General features: G+C 39.1%; 1 protein-coding gene across 1 annotated transcript in view; it reads right to left on the bottom strand.

The window, feature by feature from the left end:
* The window catches only part of SPOCK3 (SPARC (osteonectin), cwcv and kazal like domains proteoglycan 3), a 163,461-nt gene extending 149,894 nt beyond the window's left edge, over positions 1–13,567 (bottom strand). The window contains exons 1-2 of the mRNA XM_066317620.1: positions 13,504–13,567; positions 13,172–13,345 (exon numbers count right to left, since the gene is read on the bottom strand). Of these exons, the coding sequence (XP_066173717.1) occupies positions 13,172–13,345 (174 nt within the window). The 5' untranslated portion in view covers positions 13,504–13,567. The remainder of the gene's footprint in view (positions 1–13,171; positions 13,346–13,503) is intronic.
* Positions 13,568–22,744: the final 9,177 nt, after the last annotated feature.

Genomic DNA, 22,744 nt, shown 5'->3' with positions numbered 1-22,744 from the left:
GTTGACCTCCAGTTTCAGAGTTTATAGTCTCATGCATTTAAACGTTTAAAACGGGAGTGATCTTGATTTAGATCCAGATGGAAAAAGGAAGAAGTCCTTTCTTCAGTCACGTTTCCAGTTCTGTCGTACCAAATGACATTTTGTACAATTTTATAAAAATAAACTGGTGTAGAAAAGGCATAAAATCACTGGTTCTTGCCTGGTGACTGCAAGCAACACTAACACTTGAGATGTTTATGGGATTGACCAGGGACTTGAACCTGTGTAAAGGTTGAGTAGAAAGGGATATTCATCACTGTGACCAGTGTCAAAGAAATATCCACATGCATCAGGTACTTGCAAATCCCTACAGCTGATACAACTGCAATAAAATTTTGACTTTCATTTCATCCTAGTCTCATTTCTGATTTTCTAGTGAATGTCATAAAAGGAAAGTGACATAAAATATTTTGATTTTAGTGAAAATATTTAAACATGAACAACCCATTTTGTTGTCTAGTCAAGGAGAGAAATAGCAAACAGCTTAGCAGATTTCTGAATAAAGATGAGGAAAAAATACAAACGTCAGAAACACCTAATGACCAAGTAACTTCTTAAGAAAATAAATCTGAGACAGGTATAACAGAACTCCACTTAAGACGAGCAAAATAAGCAGGATATACCATAATATGAACAGAGATTAAATACAGACCTCAAAAAATTTAGTCATAATTATACAATGGTATATCTTACCTAAACCTGGTTTTGACTTGTTCTACCTACAGATTTGTATCTTAGTTGGGACATCTAAGAATTAACAATGCCAGATGATCAATCTACTCTAGTACCAGATGAAAGAAACAACTACTGTGTAAATCCATCCCAGACTTTGTTTTGCCATCAGCTCTGTGATTTCCCACAGAATTAAGCTGTGCAGCAGATGCTTTAATACCTCTGACAAAACAGGTTACTCAGCTTTAGTTTTTAACAATATCATTATCTATATAAATGGCCTTTCTGATACAGGATGAAAACCTTGCCTCAGAAACAGTCTCGCTATGCACTGTGCAGCTTTTATAACGCTTGTCTGACTTTATTTATTTCTACTTCATAATTGTCACCCTCCAATTGACTTGACTTTCTGCACTGTTTTGCACAGTGCAACATGTGATTCAGCAAAAGGAGAAAGCAGAATGATCATACAATTTGCAATTCACTGAAGGAGCAAGGCACGTAAAGGCAGCACAGATGCACCAACCTACAACTCCACAAAGCAATGCAGCAAATGAATCAGACACAGACTTTAAATACACAAACAGAAGCCCTCAAAGATGAATTAGCCAAAATTAAATACTTTGATTCAGGTCAATGAAACTGAAAGATTGTTTTGTATCCACACTTTACAAATGGCTGAAGAGGGGAAGCAGAGGGGAAGAGCTGCAGAATAACAACTTATTCAGGAAAATAATTCATTGAAAAGGAACACAAAACCCCACTCAAATATAGTAACTTAACAAAATAAAGAAACAATTCTGTCATTGTAACACATAAGTTGCAACAAACTTGCCATTCTCTTATACCTAACAAAGCAGAAAGAAAAATAAATTTTAAAACCCCCCACAAAATAATTTTGGTATTTACACTACTTTAGACCACTAGAGAGGTTTTAATAGTGAAAAGGAGTTATTGGACAGACAACTTAGTTTGTTCTCCAGTTCAAGTTCACTTTCTTCCAATTTTTCAAAAATGCAAAATACATCCAGAAGTCTGTTTTGTAGACGTAATGGTCAAATAATTGTTTAAAATAAGCAGACTGGCATAATTCCACCTCCCACAAACATCAGTGAACATATCCTCAGTGACCTCAATCAGACAAGACTCCCTGCAAACCAGGTTCAGACCCAGTCTAATACAACATCATCCCAGAGATGCCTGGAGAAAAGGAGACTCAGGGGTGACCGTATCACTCTCGGCAACTTCCTGAAGGGTGGTTGTGTCATATGGGGGTTGGTCTCTTTCTCCAGGCAGCAACTGACAGAACAAGAGGACACAGCCTTAAGCTGCGTCAAGGGAAATATAGGTTGGATATTAGGAAGAAGATTTTTTCATTGAAAGGGTGATAAAATACTGGAACGGTCTTCCCCAGGAGGTGGTGGAGCCACCATCCTGGGATGTGTTTAAAAAGACTGTATGTGGCACTTGGTGCCATGGTTTAGTTGAGGTAGGGCATGGGACTCGATGATCTTGAAGACCTCTTCCAACCTAGTGAGTGATTCCATGACTCTGAGAAAACCACAGTGAAGATTTGATTAAGTAAAGAAAACAATCCGGTATCTTTCAGATATGTTTCACCTCCTGAAAAACTCCTTAAAAATACACCTTTTGAACAACTTCTTTTAACAATTCAGACACTACAAGGTTGGCTGACTACACATCACTTTGAAATTATAATTAATTCAGCATTATGAAGATTATTTTCTTTTTCCCCTTAATTTTCCTTCAACCACTTCCCTTGATCAATGGGCGACATAAAATAATATACCACACTGTCTTTTGTTTCATCCCTGTGCTTGATTACTCTTGGCAGGTTTTTTGGTCTAATGAGCAAGCTGTTTGGCTACAGCTACCTAAGTTAAAACAACTGAAAAATTCATTTGTCAAATCTACCTACAAAATACACCTACTTCATTTTCAAGCTTAAATTTGTTTTATTATAAATGAATGATGCACATATTTTAACTTAGTTGTATAAACAGTGTAAAAATATTATACAGCTATAGAAATTTTACCTTCAACTAGTACTTTTTTCCATAATTAAAAAAAGCATCTTTCTTCTATAACTTAGCAAGAGCAGGATCTGTGTATGTGGGAATTAAGCATGCACAAATTACTACCTTCATCTGCATTAGAATAAAAGGCATAGATATCTGTAGAAGCAGCAGGACTAAACATGTATTACTAACCAGATCAACTTCTTATTAATAACATTTGACAGCAATTTACAATATTTTAGGGAAAAGACTTCTTAACACTTATGCTGTTGAATATTCTAACTACACTCAAACTGGGCTGGAAAGCCACAGTCCAATTGTAAAAAAATTGAAGATCCCCTTACTTTCCAGCTAAAGGAGTATCTGTTTGATAAGAAATATCTTTTATAATACCTAAATTATATAAGATGATATCACATTTTACAACCAGATAAGCACTGTTAGAATCAAACATCAGCTTTATTTCACAGAATAATTTCTCACATTTTTTAAGTATTATTTTTATAGCTTCTCCAAGAAAGGTAGAAGAAGTTAGAGTCCAAACAAGCATTTCCTTTACAATCTCTACATGCTTGTAGCAATACTTGCCTTGTTCTTATGTGATATTTATAGGAATGTAAAAAAAGATGTAGTTCTTCCAGTCAGTGAGCTGAAACTATTGCAGATAACTGCCTTACAAATCTGAGATATGAATTCAGAATTATTATTTCAGTCTGCACACCACAAACACAGTTAAACCCATGTAACCTGCAGTATATACCCCAAAATTATCTGCAACCAATGGAATAGCAAATGGTTAAATAAAACAGCAGACACAGTGAGGTTGGACCTATAAAGTACTTCTAATATTCTGTGAGGCATTTTGCTGCTCAGAATGAGGTACAGACAGTACAAAATCACATTACATTTTTATTGACCTGAGGTACCAGTTAGCATAAGCATGTGTGTGCCCTCACATACACGTGGCCTCATTCACTTAAAATATAAAAAAACCCAACAAACCAAAAAAAACCACAAACAAACAAAAAAAAACCACCAAAACCACAAAACCAACACACAAGACCTCAACTTTTCCATGTGCTGGACATCAAATACTCCTTAATATTAGTACTTTAGAACCTTCTGGGAGAAAAATGTTATTATCTTCCAATGAGTTATGTTACTCAAAAATGTCTTCAATTTACAGAAGCTGTGCTACAATCCAAATCTAGAAAAGCTGGAGGAAAATTTAATAATTTCATATGCCCAAAGAAACTATTATTTTTACATAGGAATGAGAAAAGGAAAGAGAGGAATTGTAAACATTCAGCATATGTAAAAAGCGTGCAAAGACAGAAGAGACAGAAGGGTATGGTAGCCTTTGTCTAAATCACAGTTCTACCACTGTGTAGAACCCAGTTTATAAATCCACATTCAGTTCTAGTGAAGACTGGAATGTCTTAAGGCTTTATATGTCTATATTATTCACTCTGCAGTACAAATCTACATAGTTAATTCTACTTCTGCATATCCCTCCCTCTCCATCTTTATGAGACTACACCCGCAGACCTCAGAGAGAAATCTCATGATTCATAATCATGTTACACTTAACTAGGCTAAGATGCTACTTACAGTAACTACAAGGCAGTTTGGGGCATATATCCCTGCATGCTTTGAGAGGATATTTTCTTTCGAGGAGCCCATGAATATCAGTGGATATCACAGGTGGAACCAATTGCTTCTTTTTCTAACACAGTTGAGTTCTTTTCTTAATAGCGTAAAGAAATTCTGTCCACTCATGCCCCAAGTACCAGAGTTCATCAAAACAGGACCTTGTAACTGCCTGTTAAGAAGTCCTGACTAAAGTTAAATATATACACCTGTAAAAATATGCACAGGGATGAAAAATTGAACAGTTTAACAGTTTAGGAGAGAAATCCTAGACTAAGAAAAATTGTTATGCACTTAGTGTGCTTTAATCCAGTTCACATATTAAATATTGTGCACTATTTGCAACACAGTGAGCAATCTGACAGCCTTTGCTGGCTTTGTAAAGAAGGAGCTGTTCATATTCATGGGGGTTTTTTTCCTGGATGTTGGAAACAAGACTGCCTATGCATTTCTTAATATGCTTAAAGACTTGAACACCAGATTAAAACCACAAGTATGTATCCTGGTGATTACCTTAATGAAAATTTGGAAGCCATTTCTCAATCTTCCTTGAGATTTGAATTGGCTTGCATTCCAACATCAATTGTGATTTTTCACATAAAAACAACTGGTTTTTATTGACAACACACACAAGAAAATTCTATGAAGATAGCAGAACAGAAATCCTTTTAAATACCAAATTAGCATAAGAAAAATCAAGCACTATTCCAGTAATTTCTTATTTGGGCCAAGAAAGAAAACACTTCCAGATCAGATCATTATGAATTTAAATTGGATTCTTCCTTATTCTTCTGTAAAACAGCATAAATCTGTTGCCTAGATCATCTGGGATTATTGCAGATAATTAATTCCCTCACAGAGCAGGCCTTAGAGAGCAAACCTTAATCTCTACCAGCAGCACACAAAGATTCCTGAAACCTGAAATGCTTTTGCCAAAGTAGAATTTTTGGGTGTAATATAATCTGTCAGGATATAAGCAAATAAGCCACTATACACAGCATACTATATACAGCCACTATATACAGCATGTTGTCAAATCCAGTGGTCTGCTCTGGTCCTAAACTTTACAAATACAGAGTTGTCAGAGCTTGACATGGACTTTCCAAATCTGACCAAAGTGGTCAACTCACTCTCTTGTAAAAGGCTGGAAGGCCACTTTCTACAATGGATTCTGGTCACTGCTCCTTTACCTACCAATCAATTGTTTTCACTTCTAAGAATCACTGCTTGGGTTTTCTCCTTAAGTGATGTCCCAGTCACCAACACAAGCCGTGCCAAATCTTCAAACACGTATGCATCATTAAATATAGATCCCCACACTCTTCATATTAATAACTTCCCTCTGTTTTAATGAATAACTGGTAAAACACTCCTTCTTACATGACACTGCATGTAAAAAATGATTTGTAAGTTCTGTATTTCTCACTGCTATGTGACAAAGATTTAACAACTGAAATGAATTTCATCATCAAGAGCAAGCTCGAAAATGTCAAAGGAGTTTGTTTTCAGCTCCATGTCGATCTCAGTGTAAGTGGACTACATAAAACTGTTCAATGACTTGCAGACTTTTGAGAGAGATAATGAACAAGCTGCAAATTGACAGTCTCTTCTGAGTCAGTGATTATGTATCGCATGAGAAAATAAAAAATTAGTTCATAAGAATTTTCTGCAGCAAAATGTCAAGCACTGTATGGTCTGTAATAACAACTTATTAAGATAATACTTTCTGCAAGTGGTCTAATACCAAAAAGTTCGAATGATTTCAATCTTTTAAACTGTTAAAGCAGCCACTTGCAAAGATTGTAACAGACCAGCGAAATCACATCTTCAATGCAATGTGAAAGCTTTGTCTATAACATAGGTTATAATCTCATTCTGTCTCTCCTTGTGTCCAAGGTTGCTACCTTAAACTGCACCATCTACTTAAAGTACATCATTAATTCCTACATAATTTTTCCTATTGCCATCTATCAGTGTGAAATGGGAAAGTAAAAGTGAAAAAACCACCCAAAAATCTAACAAATACCTAAAGATTGATCAGTTTAGGTAAGAATTCCCAGTGACGCTCTGATCACTGATATAACTAGCCACTAAATTTTCTCTTTCAGAAATCAGATTTCAAGAAATATGAAAATTACAAAAACTTTAAATACAATCTCCTATGCTGGCATTTACTAGCATTTTCTCCATAGTATTTGTTTCTAAAGCAAACAGGCAAGATTTTTTAGCATTAAGCATTGTGGGACATACAGATACAGAAAAAGAAGCGCTCTGTGGTTACTAAGACATTAGAATATGTCAAGTTAAGACAAATAGGGTAATAGAAAACCAACAAGCAACAAACAACAATAGGAGAAACACCATTCCAAAATCAATATCAATATTTAAAAAAGGTATGCATCAGAAACATTAACACAAAACAAAACTACATCTGTTTTACTAAAGTACTTTTTCAAATAAGAAATATCTTGGCTGGAATAAAAGTTGCCTTATGCTTGAATACATGGGAGTTGATCTAAAGCTAGGTTCCCAAAAAAGTAACCAGCTGCTGAAAAACTTTTTTATTTCCTTCAGCAAACCTTGCACAGAAGGGAGGGGGTGCAGGGACAACGTGGACACACCAGGGGTCAAGACAACACATGACATGACACAGAAAAAACACAGAACTGCTTCAACTCAGTCCAAGGAGTCACACGCAGAAACTGCTCAATACGTGCAAATGTACTAATCCAAGTTATTATTTCCCTTTTCTGCAGATAGTTACATCAAATACTTCTATTATTATGAATTAACAGAAACAGAGGAGATAGGAAGAAAAAGGAATTGGCATCAGCCTAAAATATTCTAATTCTGCTCAAACCACTGTTTTCTACATTCTGCCACCCCTTACAAAACCTCTTGGGCATCTTTCCCTTCTGATTGTGAAGACAACATAGCCTTTGCAGTTTCTGTTACTGTTACCATCTATTTGTGTATTACAAAGCTATTTATACTACACTATAATAAGCACAGATGGCTGGAGTCAATTCCAATAAGATTTAATGGAAAGACAAGAGAAGACTGGGTATCCATAGCCACTAAATAACCTACAGCATATAAAATAAAGATTATTCTTCAGAGAAAGGAGATCAAGATAAGATGAAACAATGTTATCAGCTTTACTTTAGATTATGAGGGCAATCTAAGGAAAAGCACATTACCATTTACTTAACTTTTAAACACTAGCTATATAAAGAGCTTCCAAGTTAATGCCTTCCAAGAGACATTTAAGAGTTCAGTGTTAACAATAGTTTGAGATTAGTAGACTCTGTCTTTTCAGACAAAAAAGCATTTGGCACTAGAAACAGGCAGCAATAGCAGACCATAGGAAATGTAATCATGTGAAAGACAAAAGGGATCCATACTTGAGAATGGGTTAAAAGCACATATAAAAATTAGAAGCCTTTGTCTACAATACAGAAGAAAGGAAAAATTAAGATTTCCATTACTTTTTCCCGTTATAATTTGTTACATTCAATTTAGAAGTTATGAACAATTCAATAGTTGCTTAAATTTCCATAATTAATTAAAATTAATAAAAATTCCTAACACTTTCACATATTTTATAGTTTAAAAAAGAGTATTCAGGTCCTTATTAGCTCGATTTCAAAGGCAATAATCACAGGTGAAGGTACTAAATAGTTATTCTTTTCTGTCAGACCTCCCAGACTTCACCTTATTAGCAAAACTCAAATCATACAAAGCAAGTCATGGAAAAAAGTGACTGATACTACTTAAGAAGTGCCTGTAAGTTTCAGGTAACAGACTGGCATGTGGAAAATATTCAAAGCTATATTTGCAAAAGTAGCTTTATGTTATTACAAGATCTTGAGTTTAACTTAGGCTTAAGGCAACATAAAGAAGCAGCAGCTCATCTTTCATGTTTTGCAATTCCATTTTCTCCTGATGTCATGATCAGGATATAATTATGTCATAAAAGAGCTGCTGTACCAAATAATAAGTTGTTAAATAAGACCACCAAACCTTTTCTCACAGCTGAAGTGTTAACGTGAGTTAAAGAAAAGACAATGAATGCTTCACTATCCAATCCTAAATACTGAGCTCCTCTAAACTACATTTAGAATCCTCCTAAATTAGGAGGGCTTCTTGTCCATTGCAAAAGTCTTGCTGAACAGAAGTCCTTCTCCTCCTCCTCCTCAAGTAAAGGTACTGGTACTCCACTCTGGAAGCATGAAAACCTTTTGAGTACTTACAAGGTGATCCCACAATGAAGTGCAAAGAAGTTGTGATGAATTCCCTTTAAAAGGGCCTTGGCTTGTTCAGTTGTACAAAGATGTAGTTGTGATCCACAGCTGGACAGAGATGTTCTGCTCAGTAATGCACAGTTAGCATGGAGTTTGAGGGGCAGTGTTTGTTTTTGAGAAGCCTTAAACCTCCAGAACAGACAAGGGAATAAATAATGCTGGCTATTACTGAATTGGTATGGAGACCTAATATTTGATTCACCTCCTTTCCAAACACAGAGGTTTAGTTTTCACTAACGTTGAAAAAACACACTCTTTAAATACTCCCCTGGAAAGCCAACACAAGCTGCCCAAACTTGCTACGTCTTGTAGAAGGCATTACATCTGATGGTCAGTGTGAGAACACCCCATAGCAAAGCAGAGTAAAAAGGAGTACTTCCAGTGCAAACTTCCTCTTCATAGATGATTGGTTTTATGGTCTGTCCAATTTTCTTCTACCTTCTTTACTCTTGATAACTGTATTAACATGGTGGGATGATAGTTAATAGTGCAGTATGATGGGCTAGTTACAATGACAACCAACCCTACTATTTCACAGCAGTACTATGACACAGCTGAGTTGTGGAGTTCATTTATCAACTTAAATTTGAAAATACAGCAATCATTTAAATTATGATCTCTGAAAAGAAAACTTATATATCACTAACAAGCAAGTTAGAACCTAAAATCTCTCTTCCAGCAGCAAGTAAAATTTACCATATAAAATACAGTCTTTTTAATGAACACAAATGCACAAGACACTTTACAAATATCAATTACTAAAACAAGCTACTCTATAGAATCTTACTTCAATGTATTTTAAAGAAATTAAAATTTCTGAAAAGAAAGTGTGAAAGTTTTTCAGATAGTGATACGACAGACAACTGTGGTTGCATGTAATTTTGCCCAACTGACTGTAAAGATAATATTAAAAGACAAAATTATTTTAAATTACCAAGTCACTGTGTTTTGCTCTAGGATTAAAAACACACCACTATTTGGAAAGTAATCAGAAAGAGAAAAAAAATCTGATATTCCAATAGCCTGTTTTTCTCCACAGATTTACAGCATTATGAGTAATGAAGGTTGGCTAGATAAGATTTAGGACGTTCAAAGTAGGGGAATATAAACGTATTACCATTTCTTGATCACTTTTTTCAAAAAGAATAATCCTTATTTCAGACAAACTGCAGTATATGTATATATATTTATCAAATGTCTAGAGCTATCATCATTATAAATAATGATAAAACCATAGATAAAACCATAACCACAAAGTGTTATCAATATATCAAAATATGAATGAAGAAGATACCCCTAACAGTATCTACTGAAAAGCCTCAATTCCTAAGCCTGAAATAAACAGAGGATACATCCCCATGGGCTAGAACCTCCCAGCATTGTGATACCACTGGCTGCAAAAGCAGCCTAACCAGGCAGCTTGGAAAACCTCAATAAATACATCATGAGACTTATTTTAGTGACAGACGTGAATAGCTGCAGCTACTCAGCAACTGGACTGCAGCACACTAAGACAGGGTTGAAAACTCTTCCTCCTCCACACTTCGGGCAAAAAATAAACATATCCTCGTAAAGAACCCAAAATGTTTGACTTGCCCATACAACTTAAGGGAGTTGATATGTGACATATCCCATCTCTGCCATCTTTAAGATGGAAAGTCCCCTATTTAAAAACAAGGCCGTTCTCACTTTTTGCACAAGAAAAAGTGGGAAGGTAGGCAGCCTCTAACACACGTGTAGATTCCCACTGTTACATGCGAAGGCACAGTTCTTGCCCAGACCTATTGCACATTATTATTTTCAACAGATTTGTCAGAATGATCAAGATCTTTCAAAAGAATTGAAGAGTCAGTTACAGTTCTGCCTGCACAAAGTAGTGAAAAGCTCTTAGCTAATAATCTTACATTAATAACACTTACTGACAAAAGTGACATTTTAGAGGATGTTAAGAGAGCTAGGTTTGGGGGTTGGCTTGGGTTTTGGTTTTATATAAATAAAATAGCATATCGTGGTTTATCAGGTTCTGTAAGGGCTCCCTTTCTGAATGACTGCGTTCTTTCTCACTGTGATCTAAAACTCTTAAGAAACTGAGCCAATGAGCCAGAAGTCAGGGTCATTATCTTTCACATTAATCAGTCCTGTCAGTTAAGTCTTAAGTTAAGCCTTTAAATACTTCTTTTCACACCAGAATTCCATCTCCCCATTACATCTGTAGGGTATTTAAACCCTGCAAAAAATATCCTACTCTGACCAGAGAATAAAATCATAAACACAGGCCTTGCATACCTTGATTTTACCTCTGCAAAACAGGTACCCCTACATATGTTTCAAATGCTGCCATCCTGTTCCTTAAGAGGACACAGCTGAATCACTAATCACATTGCTAATTACAATTTCAAAACCAAAAAATTACAGTCACACAAGTAAATTTACCAATTATAAAAAAAATGCAGGATGGTAAATCTTCTCCACCATGTTATATTTAAGTATGATAACTGATAAGTGTTCTTACAAGATATTTTCTAACAAATTCTCGTACAAGCAGATTAACATCATTTGGGGCGGGGGGGGGGGGGGGAGATGGTTTACAGTTGTATGTTATGAATTACTGAAAACTACCCATGATTTAAAAGGCGAGCCTTGTAAAATTAAATAAATATTCCAGACTAGGTACCAATCAATAGGACATAAGCATTCTGCACAAGAAATGAAAGCATACTCTTCACTGAAGCACCAGCCTTATAAAACTTACATAGTGGAAAAATAAGCCAGCATATTTGCAAATTGCCTCAGAAGAATCAGTATGCAGTACTTCCTCAAAGCAGTCACTCTTAAAACCCTTGGGGACACCTACTTGTCACAGAATAAATTATCTGGCTAATATCCAGTATTACAGTACATGTCAGTGGGCACCCAGGAGACGAGCATTAGAGAGCACTTAGCTTCCTCAGCCTTGCAGGTTAGTCCTTACATAAATGACTTTGCCCAATCACAAAACATAGCTGATGTACATATTTTGGAGTTTTCTAGCAGCAGCCTTTATTCCTAGAATATTTCTGCAGCACCAGATTTTAGCTTGGTTTCTTTTGGGGTTTTTTTGTTGTTTTTTTGGTTTTTTGTTTTTTTTCCAAAATCACAGGTCCCAATGCACAGCATACTGAACAGGTATTTTTCACATGAACCTAAGCTTTTTTTTAAGGTATTCAATGCAAACAAAAACATCTCGCTACTGATTGGAAGCACTCTTGATCACCAGGATCATACTGTTTAATAAAAACTATTGGGAAAATAAGTTCTCCCACAACTCTAGCAGTTCTCTCCTAGCTGCTTAAGATAAACAGCCAAGTTTGCATCCCACACGCAACACAGACATAAAGCTAGAAAATACACGCATCACAAGACACTCGAGGTCTCAGAAAAACAAGAGACTTCTTGGAGACATTTACTTCAGTTTGCTACAGCAAACCGCAGTCGCCAGCAGGCTGTAGAAATAGAAGAAACCTGTTGCCTCATAAGTTGCAAACCAAATCAATGTTTTACACCAAATCAAAGATATCCAGTAGGCTAAAAAGTAAAGAAAACAGAAAATTATTTTGCATGGTTGGAATTCGGGTTTTTAAAAGTGACACCAAGGGACGCAGGGCACTGGATGATCAAAGAAAATCTTTTCCAATTAAAGAAATGTGAACAGCTTTTGAAAATAGGTTATGTTTCTTTCACTCAACTTGCAGCAAATGCAGCCCGAACTAGGCGCACGGGGGAAGCACGCTGAGGACAGAGCCACCTTACAGCGGCAGGTTTCGTAACTGATGAGATTCGGGTCAGGCTGGGGCTGCTGCTCCCGGGCTCCGGGCACGGCGCTCCGGACACCGCGCAGCGCAGCCCCGACACCGCAGCCGCGGCCCTGAGCGCTGCCCCTTCTCCCCGCGCTCCGTGCCGGCACTGCGGACAGGGCACGGCGAGACGCGGCGGTGCCGCCCGCGGCGCTGCCAGGTGCCCGGGGAGGGAACGGGCTGTGTCCCGGGCGGCACTGGCGGAGCGGCGGCGGGCGAGCCCCGGCCCCGGGCCCCCCCGCACCCCTTCCCGCAGTGGGGCGGCAAACGGGAGGAGGGAGGACAAACGCGGCTCTCCCCTCCGCCGCCCCTCAGGGCGGGAAGCGCTCCCGCGGGCCGGCTCGCTGGGCCCGAAGGTGCGGGCTGGGCGCCCCGCACGGCCCGGGGCACGCCGGCCGGTCCCGGCCGCTCCGCGGCGGCAGCGCACCGAGAACTGCCCGGCGGGACCCCCATCCTCCTCGCCGAGGTGCCGCAGGCAAATAATTAAGAATTAAAATTCGGGGAGAAGGGGGAAAGCTGAGGCTGTACCCCAGACCCCGGTCCCCAAGGGATGCCCTACACCCCGCAGGAACGGAACCAGCGGGAGCGGGCTGGGCGCGGCTGCCGGCCGGCAGGGTGGAAGGGCTGAACTTACGTCTCGGAATTTGTTCCACTGCCCGACCTCCTTGTCGTACTGGGAGATGGTCGTGAGCCATTGTTTATCGTCCAGAAAATTGCCGCTGTCCGGTCTGCCCCCGGCCGCCGCCGCCGCCGGGCCGCACCAGGCTGCCGCACACACGCACACCAAAGCTGCCGCTGCCGCGAGCATCTGGGCGAGAGGAGACACGGGCAGGGGGGTTACCCACGGCGGAGCCGAACCCCGGCCGGGGGCTGCCGGCGGGGCACGGGACAGCCGCCCGCGGCGGGCCCCCTCGCCCACCTGAGAGCGGCGGGGGAAGGGGAAGGGGAGGCCGCCCAGCCCGTCACCTTGCTGCGAGCCCCGCACCCGCGCTCCTCGCCGCGGCCGGAAAGGCGGCCCCGCGCCCGCTCCCTCCCCGCACGCGCCGCCGTCTGCGGCCGCCCGTCCGTCCGCCCCGCTCCGCGCCGCGCGCGCCGCCCGCCCCTCGCCCCGCCCCGCCCCCGCCCCGCGCCGCGCCGCGCGCCGCACCGGGAGACGCGCGCGCCCGCCGCTCCCGCCCGGAGCCGGGAACCGCGCGGGGCCCGGGGCACCGGCACGGCCCCGAACGCCGGCACGGCCCCGCCGAGCCCCGCCCGGCCCCGCGGCAGCCGAGCGGTGCCGCCGCGTCCTCCAGGTAGGGGGGGATGCCGCTGGAACTCCGCTACAGCTGCGTGGGCACCTCGCACCCCGGGTTAGATCGGCGAAAACCCCTGTGCAGACGTGATCCTTCAGAACTCACAGTCATGGCAAGATAGAACTTCCCGCGCCTTCGGGGCAAGGAGAGACGCCAGCTCGCGGATCGCCTCCGAGTGCTGATGGAGGCACGTCGTGATACCGCCTGCCCGTGTTATCCCTTTTGCAAAGGTCGTGCACTCTTCCCTTTCTGGTTTTTGTCTTTTAAACAGCAACAGTGTGTTAACTCAAAGTCTTCAATGACATCTGGTTGTTTTCCCGAATTAAATTTTATTTAGAATTGAGCAAGGTGCAGAAATAGTTCCATTACCTTTCCAGCATTGCTCCCTCCATATTTAAGTTCTGCCATCCTGTTGACCTAATTAATCTAATTTTTAACGTAAGCTTTATCCCCTAGACTTGAGTAACGCTGCTTTTTAGGTTTGCATCAGCTGCGTGTTGCAAGGTTTCGGTAGAGAGAGTGAGGCACAGACTGCGGGGTGGCCTCTGGCACTCCCGTTTTGGGAACAGCTGCCTCCCACCAGCTCCACAGTGGGGACATTGCGGCCGCAACTGAGCCCTTCGGCAAAGCCGGCGGTGCCTCTGTGACAGCGCAGCTAGGAACGGGCAGAGGGAGTGCGAACAGAAACGGTGAGGAACAACAGGGAACGCCGGGGCCAGAGAGGGATGGGAAAGTGCTCTCCATGGCAGGGCACTGCAGACCCTGGAAGAGTCATGCCAGAGCAAAGGGATATATATCCAGAGAAACTGTGGCAAGCCCGGACCAGAGCTCACTTTCCTGAAGAACTGCAGCCGATGGGAAAGCCATACCAGAGCAGAGGAAAAGTGTGAAAAGGAACGAGCAGCAAAGAGAAATTGTTACATGCTGACCGTACGTGCCCTCAATTCTCCCTGCGCTGGTCAGGGACAGAGGAGTCTGGAATGAAGCTGAGCCTGGGAAAAGAAGGGAGAAAAGTTTTAAAGTGTGTCATCTTCTTTACTACTGCTCAAACTGGCTACTACATTTTTATTTTAATAGCAATTAATCTTCTCTCAGTCGAGATTGTTTTGTCTGCAACAATAATCGGTAAACAGTGTTCCTGATTCCTTTATATTAACCCATGAGCTCTCTCACTCCAGTTCTTCCTATACTTGTCCTGCTGGGAAGAGGGGCTGTTAGCCAAGATTAACCCAGCACTAGGCAGCCAAGCATGCCAAGTACACAGCGCTCTCAGTATAGTTGCTGAAAGTATTTTTTGTGGTAAAATATGAGTTACTTTCAGACTTGAAACTAGGGTCAAATCCATCAAGAGATTCTCTGATGGCAGAAAAATGCCACTTCATGCAAAAAGAGAAGTGATTATGAGATTGACACTGACTTTAGCAAGTTTTGATTTTGGTCATAAACTGTAACTACAGACAGATAGTAAAGTATTAATTAAATCAAATAACCTACATTATACAGTACATAATACATGCCATTTTGTTCCTCAACTTATATCACTAAAATCAATGAAAATCCTGTCACCCGTATGACAGACAGGATGATTGCCAGATTAGAATTTATGTGCTTGACTCTAAAAATGCTACCTATCCAGAATGATATTATATTCTGTAATAAATGAATCATAAAATTCAAAGCAAAGGATAGAGGGACTGCACAGAGGCTAAATAAGAATCAATAAAACAGTCATGTTATTCTCAGGGTGGGTTATAGAGTCAGTGCTTTATAGAATCATTCTCTGACAATCCAGTTTGTATTTGTCAGTCTTAATGTTAATTTCCTACAAATTGCTTTGCCCTTTGGCAAAGAAGAAATTTCTCTATAAATCAAATGTGTTGGGGTTTTGGTGGTTTGTTGTTGTTGTTTTTTTGGTTTTTTGTGGTTTTTTATTTTTATTTTTATTTTTTTAATTACTTATTTAAGCTTTTTTTTTACAGCATCCCAGTTCCTGGATTTGTGTTTTCACTTACCCAGCAATGAAGATGATCTATTTTTGTTTTAGTTTGCTTCATCTGTGTTTGACAACTTCATCCAGATAATATTAGTTAGTAATTTTTTTAAGTTATTGTTCATTTTTCCATACTTAGAAAAGAGGAATAGAAGTGGCTAAGATTCGCATTCAGTAAAAAATCCTTAGAAAGGGGAATTCTCTTATGATTTGAGTTTTAAAAGTTTCACTGCAATTCGTCTACAACGTGATCTTCAACACCTATGACTGCAGTTTCTACTGACAACACATACTAATGATCAATTATATGTAATTTTGCCTGAACCAAGCTATTTGAAGCCTTTAATAATTCTAAATGTATTCCTTATAATTTTAAGCACTCTGATCTCCACATAATTGGTTTAAGAGCCTCATTCTGATCAAGGACTTTACACAAGTTGGTAATTCCATTTATTCAAGCACACAATGATACTTGATTGAAATGGTATTTTGAAGATACAAAACTAAGAAGTTTTTTTTTTCTCAATAATTTCACTTGTCTTCAAAGATTAAACTTATGTACCTTGAGAAACATCCTTTATTTTAAATGTACATACATTTCTTAAAGAAAATGTAACTGTATTGTTACATACTGATGTGTTTAACAATAGCATCTTTAAGATGTGACAGGGAAATCTGTTACCGCAGCAGTCATAAGAGAATAATACTAATGGTAACAGGAACATAATTTGGAACTGAGAGTTTAGAAACTGCCTCATAGCTCTTTACCTTTATGCAGTCAAGAAGTATTGTTGTTATAAACAAAAAAAAAAAAATTCCTCTTGATTCCAAAATATTATCTATTTTGCAAATTTTCAGTAACAAATATTTCAATATTAAGACTTACTAATTTAGAATAATAACTGTTCAGGTGTCTTCCCCTCTAAGTGGCTGATGCATCCTACAGGGAGGTAGCAATGAAGACGGTGTAGGTGGCAATATACTTGCAAGTTACAATACTGGCATAAGTAACATCGTTGTTGCACAAGGAAAAGGATGGAAAGAGAAAAAAAGAGGGAGTACACAAATATATTTTGTGTACACATCTGTGTGTCATATGAAAGAGCGTTGGAATTATGCAACATATGTATGAAGATACATATTGGAAGAAAAGTTTGTATACATAGGTTACTGATGGAACAGAAGGGACATGTGGAAAAAATATTAGGAAATGCAAGGAAATTTCTGCCCTGAACACTGTGTCACAGAAGTGCTTTACTCACTTCCTGCAAATGAAGAATATGTTCACTTAAGGCAATTAAGTCTGGAGTTCATTTTTCAAAACTACTTTAACTGCAAGGGCTGTGATATTATATTTGAATAAACTTATGTTGAAGGAAAGCCAAGGGAACCTCTAGGTATCCCACTGCCCACAGGCAAAGCCAGACAGACCTTGTTACTGCTGGCAGATGTCGATCCAAATCTACTTCTAGAATCACCATTGGTGGAATCTGTCAGTGATAGAAACTCCACACTGATCTGTGTCAGTGGGTTTTACTAGACTAATTTTAGAGGAGGCGTCGAATACGTGAAACAAGTTGATCCTGCTGCAATTTAAGTTTATAAGTTATGTTGAATCCTATTCATCAAAAGCATGAAGAACAAATGGCTCTTTTCCTCTGATCAGCAGTCTTTCCTATACTGGAAATAATTGTAACCCCAGTCTGTATTTCATCCCAGTCATATGTTTATTACCATATTTTTACCTTTGTAATCTTATACCATGATTTTGAGATCTCTGATCACTTTATTATCCCACTGAATTGGGCTGTGAGGTTTTTCCATTGTCAATGTCTAGAACACTAGGACACTGTTGAACAGAGTGGAGCATGTACTTCATAAACATAAATGGTTTTAACTTGATAGGATTTGCATCTTCTTTGGTACCTTCCAGACATGTAGACATAGTGTGCTGAATTACCTTTTCCTGTATCTTCAAGAAATTGAGGGTAGAACAGCAAGAATTTCATTTTCTGACCCTTTTTCACTCACTTTTTTGAAGGTCTCTTTTTTAAAGAAACCCTTTAATTTTCTTCGGTTTTTTCCAGTCATCTAGTACCTGCTTGTTCTCCACAGTTTCTCAAAAGCAACGACTAACAGTTCTGAGACCCTTTCAAACAGTTCTGTTAATATTCAGGGCAGAGTTCATATAATGATTACAACAATCTCATTTTTACAAAAATTACAAAATGGATTCATTACAGACAAAATCTTATCTAAGCTCTTTTTCTTTCATGTCATTGCTGTGATGACTGAGTTAACCAACTACACGCCATTAATGATTGGTGCACAGGTTTTATATTACATTTTCTTACATTTCTCTCCTTACTGCATTCTTCCTCCACAATGGACTCATGCTTTCCTTTAATCTTCTTTATAGTAATACTATGTTTGCTATTATTTCTTATTAACCTTGATGTCTTTTGCTAGCTGCATCTCAACTTCTCCTTGACTTTTGCTTCTTATGACTTGAACTGCTTTGAAGTATTCATCTTCCATTCTTCTTTGATTTTTCTCTTCTACTTCAGGCCACTGCAGACTTCAAGATTTAATGTATTTGTCTTCTATGGCTTTCCCTATTCTTCTGCTATTACTGCAATTTAATCCTTAATATTTTTCCTGTAGGGTAAATGCTTCAAGGTGTTCCTGTTTCCCATTCTTCATGAATTTGATTAGCTTGCTAAACACCTGTGGATCTCCACTAACACAAGTACTGTCAAAAAGGCAGAAACCACAAAGATCCAGAGAGCATGATGGTCAGCATTAAGGACACATCCATCTGGTTTTATGGAGAGCTTACATACACTTTACAATAAGGCATTGTTATGTGGACTTGTCCAAAATTAGAGGCAGAAGACCATCTCAAGACAGGTCTAAGCAAAGTCCTCACAAACTTTACAACTGAAACAGAAAACATCTTAATGGTGTGACATCTCTGCCTGACACTGCATCTAATCATTCTGACATTGTATATAGCCCCAACAACCATTGCAGATGAAACAAGAATTCACAAAGATAAATCCTGGAACTCAGGCATTTAAAAATAAGATAATTTCTTCTTCATCCAAATTTGTTAAACACAGAAAGATCTGGCTTTTTATATAATACAAAGTGAAGAACTTCCCCAACCAAACGCAGGTTTGATCAAGCCTGTTCAAAAAAAATACTTTGTCTAGAGATGAAATCTTAATTTTTCACTTTGACTACAAAATATCTTAAGTTGCCATTGTCAAAATTAAGCTTACGTCTCTAGAAAAGCATGCAATGAATTTTTGTATTTGCTGATGTTCAAAAATTCAAAACTCTTTTCTTGTCCACTGAGCAATTTAAACTGTACGTTAAAATTTACAACACAATAATAAGCAGTGCCTTGATGCCAAGGACAATCTTCTGTCTCTACATATCAATTCTTTCAGATGCAGTTTATTCATTATAAATTATGAACTCATCTGACTGTTCTCAGTAGATCATAAAAAATCTGAAACTTTTCCTATCCAAGAGTTTTATCTGGCACACATCACAGCTTCCAGAAAAAGGCATATGTCTCTTGTGTTCTAGTCCCAGACACACCCTTTCAAATCAAACACTGTATGCAGTAGATTTTCTATGAACAAAACAGTCATAACATCATAAGAATGACGGAGCCTCTAAACCAATGCCTGTTAAGCCCTTCCTGTGTTATTCACAATCTCCTTGAGAAGATGTTTTCCTAGTTTAAGCATCTCTATTTTACATGTTCCTTATAAAGAAATATTCAGCTTCAAGAGCTGTGGCTGAATTTTCAGATCTGGCATTATTTAAGCACCAAAAATTGTTGGGCATCAAGTTGACATTTGTGTGTTGGATGGTAATGTGTTTTAACCATCTCACACCATAAAATCTCAATAGAAGCAATTCAGAAGTTGGGTAGGACATAGGTACCTTGGGTGAGCTTTGACTTCTTTAAATTTCTTTCTCACCTTTCCCACCATTTTCTATAATTAAATATTCCAGAAGTTTATGGAGTAGGTCAGCAGTTTTCTAATTTATACCCCCCTATAGTTTACATTTTCCAAAGCATGTGACTGAAGAAGGTCTTACACATGTTTTTTGTTCTTGGCTGAAAATGAGAAATAAGCAAAGAAGATGTGATACTGCTCCTATTTTTACCCACTGAAATTTTCATGTTTGCTCAAATATGTTGGTCAGAAGTATAGATGTACAATTTGAGTTATGCTCAACAAAAGGTACTGTGTACGACAGTATGATAGGAAAGGTATATTTAGTTTGGGTGGCCTTATTTCACTATGGATTTTCAAGCCTGAAGTAAGTTATAAGAATAATTTTGCAAATTCACTTGTATGACTTAACTGGGCAAGTAATTCTAGTGCAGACAAAACTAGAAGATAAAGTATGTAATGAAACTTTTAGCTCTTCATTCTTTTGAATAAGAATGAAAATAACATTAAAAAATGCATATTACACAGCAGAAGAGTTTGGGTTTGTTTTTTTTTTTTTTTCTCTCTGAAACACACTTTCCTGTTTTCCTTTACTGTGTGGATAACCAGCATCTTTTAAGAAATGTCTCTGCAACACAGTTTGAAAAAGCATTAATTATTCTAATCATTGCGGTTGATTAAACAGGTAGGGGACCCTTTTTGATTCTTCATTTAGCACTTTTTCCTCAGTCCTGAGGGTTCTGCACAGCTGGAGATTTTCAGCCCCATTGTAGCCTCCTCATCTTAGTAAAGTTCTTTTGGCATGCTAATTAATCTCCTTCCCAATATTTACTCTCCCTGACCACAAGCCATTGTCTGCTCTAACATCTTATTTTGAAGACAGGGTTCTTGAAATTCTTGAATGCTCCTCTTAACAAAAGCTCTAGCCTATACATAATGTAGCAAGCAAGAAAATTATTGAATGATAAATTTCTAACCTTGAGACTGTTTTCATAAGGGTTTTTTTGCACATTACAAGACTTTGCTTTTCTTTGGGTTTCCTGTGCAAAACCAGGGTTAGTTTTTTTCTGTTTTGTCAGAACACTAATCAAAATGCCAAGGTTTACTCAAATACTTAAACCAATTGAATCCAATTTATCCAATACAGAAACATTCTGCTTTATATGAGTTCTTATTTCAGAGTTTTTTGAATTGTATTTATTAAGAAACTAATGTTTTCCTATAATACTTTTTATGCATGATGTTCAAAGCAATTGGATACAATATAAAATCTTGTTATTATATACTGGACATATACCAGACATATATGGGATATATAACATTGATTATTACATATTGAATATCCTATCAAGCTTTATCTTTTTAATGGAGCACAAAATATGAGACACTTCTAATGTATTCATTGCATTGAGACTGTTACAGAGGATTTAATACAATCTAAATAATTCTAATAATGTCTAAAAGTGTTCACAATAAGGTGTCATTTATGAAGAAAGCTATCCTTTATCAAACTGCTTTATGTGAGAAATAAAAGAAACAAGGCTCATGTTTTTAGACATCAAAGATGAGTCGCTACAAATTTGGCCTAATGTTATGTCTCTGAAAGATGTAAGTCTTGACAACTTAAAAGGGAACCAAAGTCTTCACAAAAGCAAAAGCTAAGCTGATCAAAATAGAACCATCTTGCCCCTTTCTTCTGTTAGTAACTGAGCAAAGGCCTTTCCCCACAACTATGCTGTATTTTATAGTGATGACATGTTTAAATGCAATACTTTATTGACTAACTGTAGGCTGATGAATTAACCTGTGACCCTAGCTAGAGACAGTCATATTACTTACAGTTTGGTTGAACTCATCATGCCACCTCCACCTGAAACATCTTGTTACTGTAGAATCATAGAGTCATTTACGATAGAAAAGACATTTAAGATCATCCAGTCCAACCCTTAACCAGCACTGTCAAGCCCAACCCAAACCATGGCTGTAAGTGCCACATCTACCTGTCTTAAATACCTCCAGGGATAGTAATTCAACCACTTCCCTGGGCAGCCTGTTCCAGTGCTTGACAGCTGACCCTGTTTTATGCCACAACAGCAGACTCCAAACTTCAGAAGGCTGAAAATGACTCCTTTATTTTTGGGATGTGTCTCCCTTTTATACTATTCTACACAGACCAATTCGATTGGTGAAACAAAGACAAACCTCTTCAATCACATTGGTCAGACCAGAGGGACATCAAGAAGAAGTCCCTCCTAGGAAAAGGAATGAAAACATAGTACAATTATGAAAGCACTTCTCTTGTTTACAGAAAATTCTCTGGGAAAAGAATTTCAGAAAACTAGAACATCTCAGGCATGAAACCAGGGTTACAGACAACCCTTTCCATGAAGAAATTTTTCCTAATATCCAGTCTAAACCTCCCCTGGTGCAGCTTGAAGCTGTTTCTTCTTGTCACCTGGGAGAAGTGAACAACCCACACCTGGCTACACTCTCCTTTCAGGCAGCTGTGGAGAGCAATAAAGTTTTCTTACTCCAGGCTCAACAACCCCAGCTGCTCCTCAGAAGACTTGTGCTCCAGACCCTTCACCAGCTCCACTGCCCTTCTCTGGACCTGCTCCAGCATCCCATGTCATTGCTTGTGAGTGGCCCTAGAACTGACACAGGATTCAAGGTGTGGCATCACCAGTGCCATGTACAGGGGGACAATCACTGCCATGATCCTGCTGATACAATCTGATGCCATTATTTCTGACACAAGCCAGCATGTGACTGGCCTTCTTGGCCACACTGCTGATCAACCAGCACCCCAGGTCCTTTTCCAATAGGCAGCTTTCCAGCTGCTCTTCCCCAAGCCTGCAGTGCCCCATGGGGTTGTGGCTGAAGGGCAGGACCCAGGATTTGGCCTTGTTGAGCCTCAGACAACTGGCCTCAGCTCATTGATTCAGCCA

This window comes from Sylvia atricapilla, chromosome 4 (assembly GCF_009819655.1).
Source record: "Sylvia atricapilla isolate bSylAtr1 chromosome 4, bSylAtr1.pri, whole genome shotgun sequence".
In the NCBI taxonomy this organism is placed as follows: Eukaryota; Metazoa; Chordata; class Aves; order Passeriformes; family Sylviidae; genus Sylvia; species Sylvia atricapilla.
The sequence above is the reverse complement of the archived record's forward strand: the minus strand, read 5'-3'. Positions and strand labels throughout refer to the sequence as shown.